Source organism: Trematomus bernacchii, unplaced genomic scaffold (genome assembly GCF_902827165.1).
Source record: "Trematomus bernacchii unplaced genomic scaffold, fTreBer1.1, whole genome shotgun sequence".
NCBI classification, from domain to species: Eukaryota; Metazoa; Chordata; class Actinopteri; order Perciformes; family Nototheniidae; genus Trematomus; species Trematomus bernacchii.
The window spans coordinates 4,938,157-4,944,156 of record NW_022987609.1 but is presented as its reverse complement, the minus strand read 5'-3'; the positions used below and the strand labels follow the sequence as shown (position 1 = coordinate 4,944,156).

The 6,000-nt window shown below is 35.9% G+C and overlaps 1 protein-coding gene across 1 annotated transcript; it reads left to right on the top strand.

The window, feature by feature from the left end:
• The first annotated feature begins 590 nt into the window (after positions 1-590).
• On the top strand, positions 591-3,625 carry LOC117483414 (chitinase-3-like protein 1). Its single transcript, XM_034131744.1, has 11 exons — positions 591-633; positions 926-952; positions 1,092-1,296; positions 1,390-1,446; positions 1,848-2,013; positions 2,105-2,229; positions 2,320-2,443; positions 2,538-2,714; positions 2,835-2,963; positions 3,098-3,225; positions 3,481-3,625. Exons 1-11 carry the CDS (start codon positions 591-593, stop codon positions 3,623-3,625), a joined length of 1,326 nt encoding a protein of 441 aa, XP_033987635.1.
• Positions 3,626-6,000: the final 2,375 nt, after the last annotated feature.

Here is a 6,000-nt window from a genome sequence, read left to right as displayed (position 1 = left end):
TGTAAAACACTGAACTGTATTGAAATGAGGATTGTGTGTTGTAATACTTGATGAAACGTAGTGAAAATGTTATGGGTCTGGGAATTTCTTTTTAATATTCCTCAAGCAGGTACTTGGTTTGACTTTTATAATTACTCTATTAGTAATTACCATCCTGCTACGCAACATATTCTTTTTGACAAGAAAAGAGTCTCATTAATCTGGACAGCACTCAATCATAACTCTATGCTATGTGGTTGTGTCTGATTTGTGATTCAAGTGGGAAACTGAATGTCATTATCATCTCCAGTGTCCTTAAATGGCTGAAATACTCTTGGGACCATTCTGTAGTCACTTGCTGATACCTTTGGCTTCACTACTAATCTTTCAGAAAAAAATGACTGTTTCGTAAAATCTGAAAGCTACCATCGCAAATATTTGTCAAAAAATGTATAAATAACTGTACTGAACTACAACTTGCTAAAGATGTGCCATTTTCTGACTTTTGACAACAGAATCAGGATTTGTCTGAAAATCATGTTGTTTTTGTTTTTTTTACCTGAAAATGTAACATTGTTTTTCATATTTCTGCTTTTCCACATAGTGACAACATGTGCAGGTTCACGCTCACCACAGATAAGACACACTGGTCAAGTAAATGTTTCAATTGAAGGGTCAGTTAATCAAAAATAAAAATGCAGGATCTAACAATGCAGACATTTTTGATTATCCAGAGTAAAAGTTGCCGTGGACTTTTTTTTAAATACAGAAAATTCTATTCACCTTCAATATATTGGGATTACTGTAGTACATTTCTGTAATGCTGGAGACTTGTAGAAAATATTAAGAAAATCTGTGTATTGTTTTTATTTTATTTTGTGATTTGGGTGAATTGCATTGTTAACAGTCATTTTTAACCGATGCTAACAAGTAATTCCTTTTGAAGGTCTCTGTTTGATCATCGCCAGCTTGGGTAAGTTTATAACATGGATTTATCATAATTAACTGTCTTAATAACAGAAAACTAAAGATACTTACTCAAAAAAGGATGTTGTTATAATTGATGTCTTCAAAGCTAATTAAAAACATCGTGATTTTCTTCCATCTCTCAGCCTCTTCCTCCAGGCTGGTGTGTTACTATGACAGCGAGGCTGCAGATAGAGAGGATGAGGGAAAGTTCACGGTTTCAGATATCGATCCGAACAAGTGTACCCATCTGATCTATGCTTTTTCTGACATCAATACCCAAAACGAGCTGGTCCCTAGCAGTGGGACTGACATACAACGCTATCAGTCCTTTAATGGACTCAAAACCAGGTCAGTGAAGACCCTTTGGATGGTCTGCAAAAGTTGTGCAAAAATGTTGGATTTTTCTAGACAATAATAACTAAACATATTTTGCTTTCACAGGAATCCACTGCTCAAAACCCTGCTGGCTGTTGGTGGCTTGACCTTTGACACACAAAAGTAAGTCACTTAATTATTAATAATAATATAATATAATTGATAAAGAAAAATGTGAGCAACCTTTTTTAAATGTTGGTACTTTTTTACCTACCATGAAACTTTATTAAGTAAATGTGTTGATGTTGGGTGTTTGTATTAAATCCATGCAAATGAAATGCGACCAATTTTAATCACTTAAATACCTTTTTCTTTTAAGCTGATGCACGCTTGGTGCAAATAATTTCTCTTTTTAATCATCATTCATAATTACGAGTGAAAGACATGCTCACTAGACCATTTGCCTCATGTCTGTTTATTTGTCTTTGCAAATTGCTTAGTGTTTGAGCTATTAGAACAGAGCCCCTAAATGCAGTATGTTGAGTGTCTTCATGAGAGCATTGCTTTATTAAACTGTTCACCAGATTTACTGCAATGGTGGCAACAAAACAAAACAGAGAAACATTCATCCAGTCTGCTATAAAAGTATTGAGAGAAAATGGGTTTGATGGGCTAAACCTTGACTGGAGGAACCCCAGAGGAGCAGGAAGCACATCAAAGGACAAGCAGAGATTCACAATGCTTTGCAAGGTCAGATCCTGAATTGATCTTACTGTCTATAGCACATATGTAAATATCAGATTGTAAACTAAATGTAAACTTAACCATGCTTCTTGTGTAGGAGCTCAAAGAGGCCTTTGAGTATGAGGGGGAAACAATTAACCGTGACAGCCTAATCATCTCTGCTAGTGTCTCTGCTGAGAAAGCAACCATCGATGCCAGTTATCAAATCCCACAGATTGCCAAGTAAGAATGATATCATGTATCTCTTTACATTACCCATGATTACCTGTTGTCTTTGTTTTTCTGAATGTGATCTCTTCTTCTCTTTTTCAGGCACCTGGATTTCATTAATGTGTTGACATTTGATTTTCACGGCCCCTGGGAAAGTGTCACAGGACATCACAGCCCCTTATACAACGGATCCCAGGACACAGGAAACAAAACGTACTCTAACACTGTAAGTACAGGGATTCATATGTACACTGCAAAAACAAAAGTTATTTTAAGAGATGCGTTCTCATTGTATTTTGTTATTTTAATCCACATTTTAGGACTATGCTATGCGGTATTGGCGGGACCGGGGAGCACCAGCACAAAAGCTAAACTTGGGGTTAGCGGCATACGGGAGAGCTTTTGATCTCTCCACTGCCTCCAGTGATGTTGGAGCACCAGCGAATGGTCCTGGTGAAGAAGGATGTTACACTGGGGAAGAGGCTTCTGGGCTGCTTATGAGGTAAATTGCAACCTGTGAATGAAATACATTTAAATCGATCACTTTATTATAGCCTTACAGATTCCGCAGTATTTGGTGTGACACATTTCTGTTGGAAATGTTGACATTTTGTAACCCTTTTGTTCAGACATGCCTTTATCTTGATGGAGTTACATCCGAGCTGATACTTGATCAGAAAGCTCCATATGCCACCACAGAAAATCAATGGGTTGGATTTGACAACAAAAAAAGCCTTGACACTAAGGTAATCATTTATTTAATTCAAACTATTAATCGGAAAATCCTTTACAAATGGCTGGTTGTACACAAATCTGGTTAAATAGATAGTTGGTCCACCTGGCCTCAGCTTTTAAAGTGTTTTGTTCCTCATCCTCTTAGGTCAGTTACCTAAAGACTAACAACTTTGGAGGAGCGTTTCTTTGGTCTCTGGACCTAGATGATATGAATGGACAGTTCTGCAAAATGGGCAACAACCCTTTCCTCAGCCACCTGCATAATCTCCTGTTTTAAGGTAACTACTATAAACACAACCGTGTACATCCCATCCTCTAATGAGGAGGAGATTGTATGTGTGTATTTTATTCACTGCATACATGTGGTTACACTTAATTATGTAGAAAAGTAAATTAATTCGGAAGAGATACTCTGAATGAAAATTCAATATGATGACAAATGGTGTTAAAGACAATTTATACATTTGTATGACTTATTATTTTAGGTTTTCCTGGCCTTACCACAACAACTCCCCCTGCAACACCCTCAACCACTAAAACACCTTCTGGAAACGGCTGTGTTGGCCGAACGGGGCACTTCCCTAACCACTGTGACAATGGGCGAGGTCATCTCCAAAAGTGCTCAGCAGATGTGGTCTTTAAAGCGTCCTGCACGTGCTGCACAAGGCCCTAAAGTGTTGTACATGAATCATTTTACCGCGCAAAAGTGGTATCATTTATTTTTCGAAGCAAATGGGGAGAATTGTCAAAAGCTGTTATAATTACAATTTCCTGTTATTAATCACCATTGAGTTAATTTAAGAAAACATAATGTAGGCCTCACTGATATACTACACTTAACAATAAGAAAAAGTTTACATATTTTACTTCCTCCTCTTTTCAGTTACCTAACAATAACAATACAATCAGATCAGGGAACAAATCTAATATTTAAAAAAAGCATACCAGTAGTAAAAAAAACAACAACAAAAAAACCTAAATGGCTAAAAAACCTAAATGGGTCGCTAAATATACTTTGGCGGCCGTTAATATACCTGGGCGGCCCGCCCAAGTAAAGTCTATGTGTGGGAAACCCTTTACTGTATATGTTAAGAGTAACAATGTTCTTCGATCCATGTCCATCAATATGCAATTATTATTGTTTATCAAGACATAATACAAGCATGTTGTACTGTGTAAATACAGTTGTATTCATGTTGATGTCTGTTATTGAAGGTGTACCTAAACCAGCTGGGTGTGTATGTTCTTGTTTTTCTCACTCCTAATATTCAAACTGACATGCCTTACCTAATTATGTGGTTATTGTATATCTATATAATTGTTGGTGTATCTAACCCTGTTGTATGGGATTTGGTTTCTATTCAGCAACTGAGTGATTGCCTTTGTCCTACATAAAGACACAAATGTTTCCTATAGCAGGTATTTATGTAATGAATGTCTTCATGTGAATAAATATAAATGAATATCGCTAAATTAATGAGTTAATAAAAAAAGAAATACCTTAACTTATCAAGACTAAGATTTCCACATCTTGTTTGTCCGGATCGATTTTTCTAATTCAAAAGACACATTCAACAAAAACAAGCTGCCTCATGGAAAATACATTCAAATGAGAGAACCAGTGCAAGCTACTGCATTTTGTCTACAAACAATTACAAAAATGACTTCCTGTAATATGAAAAAGCTGCTTATACTGATATTTTATATATGATAACACCCTTGTCAGCAGCACTATGTTGTTTCAACAGTTTTAGCTCATTTCGTGTTTCTTTATTGTCAATCTCAAAATATGTTTGTACACACAGAAAGATCAAAATACTGTTTCCCACAGTTCTGAGGTATAAAATAACACATTAAAATACAAGAACACTCAATGCCTGCTCTTACAAAAAGCTACAGTACTATCCTTTACATTACATTACATTTCATGTCACTTGTTAGACGCTTATATCCAAAGCGACTTACATACATTCAGTAGTAAAGTGAAGTGTCTTGCCCAGGGACACAACGACATGCTGACTGCAGTGGGACTTAAACTTGCTCTCCCCTAATACGAAGATCAGCGAACTATCCCACTGAGCCACAGACTCCCTCTTTAAATGATCTATGTGTTCAACATTATAAATAAAATATGAGAAACAGAAATTGGAAATCCAACATGTTCCTGACTATGACGCTGGGAAAACTGACGGACTTTTAAAATGTGATGTTTTATTATACAGTTTTAATTAAGAAATTGTTTAAACCCTTTTAATGAAGAACTGTCTGTATGGTATCCTGCACAAAATGTAAATCTAACAACGATTCATCTTTTTTTGTTTTGATTAATACATTCTCACCCAAGCAAAGTTGCTGTAAGTTTTATAATGATAAACCACAACCAACTACTTCCTCTATTTATAGGCGGCAATTTATACCCATACGTGTTTCTATTTTAGATTAAATAGTTCCCAGTTTAACTTTTTGTCCATCTTTATACCAAGGAATCATGTTGAAACAGCTTTCTCCAAAAGTACATTACAGTATCTACGTATATAGAAGTTTGGTTTGGGTTATAAATTAGGTACAAATAAAACAACGTACTTAAAGTATAGATTTGTTTGATGAACTGTGAACATTCCTCACAGTGTCAGCTCTGTATGACTTCTTACCCGGTGAGAGGTGAAAACTATCACAAGGTTCACTGCAGGAAAGACAAATGAGATGACGGAAGATAATTAAACCTGATGCACATGTAAGAAAGAAGAAAAAACAGGTCCTCTGCGTGCACATGTTGCAAAAATGGGTGTGCTGGAACATTACATGACTTGCATAACATAATTGCTCAGTGTCAAAACCCTGACCTTGATGGAACGCTGTTAACCACTATCATTTTCAAATTGATTGACAGGTATTTAAATGCAATTACTTACATAAATGAATTGACTGGGGGTTAACCAGGGTTTTAGTGGGTGGGTTAGTGATATACTTTTTAAAACACAGGTCAATTATACTAAAATTATATTTGAAAAAGCACCTTTATTAATTTGAAGAATAAAGTTGAAAGTG

Bases quoted from the DNA above. Each gene is read 5' to 3' on its own strand.
- LOC117483414 (XM_034131744.1), top strand. From the start codon at position 591: ATGTGCAGGTTCACGCTCACCACAGATAAGACACACTGGTCAA. The intron at 1,447-1,847 runs GTAAGTCACTTA...ACTGTTCACCAG, and splicing joins TTGACCTTTGACACACAAAA to ATTTACTGCAATGGTGGCAA. The intron at 2,014-2,104 runs GTCAGATCCTGA...CTTCTTGTGTAG, and splicing joins GATTCACAATGCTTTGCAAG to GAGCTCAAAGAGGCCTTTGA.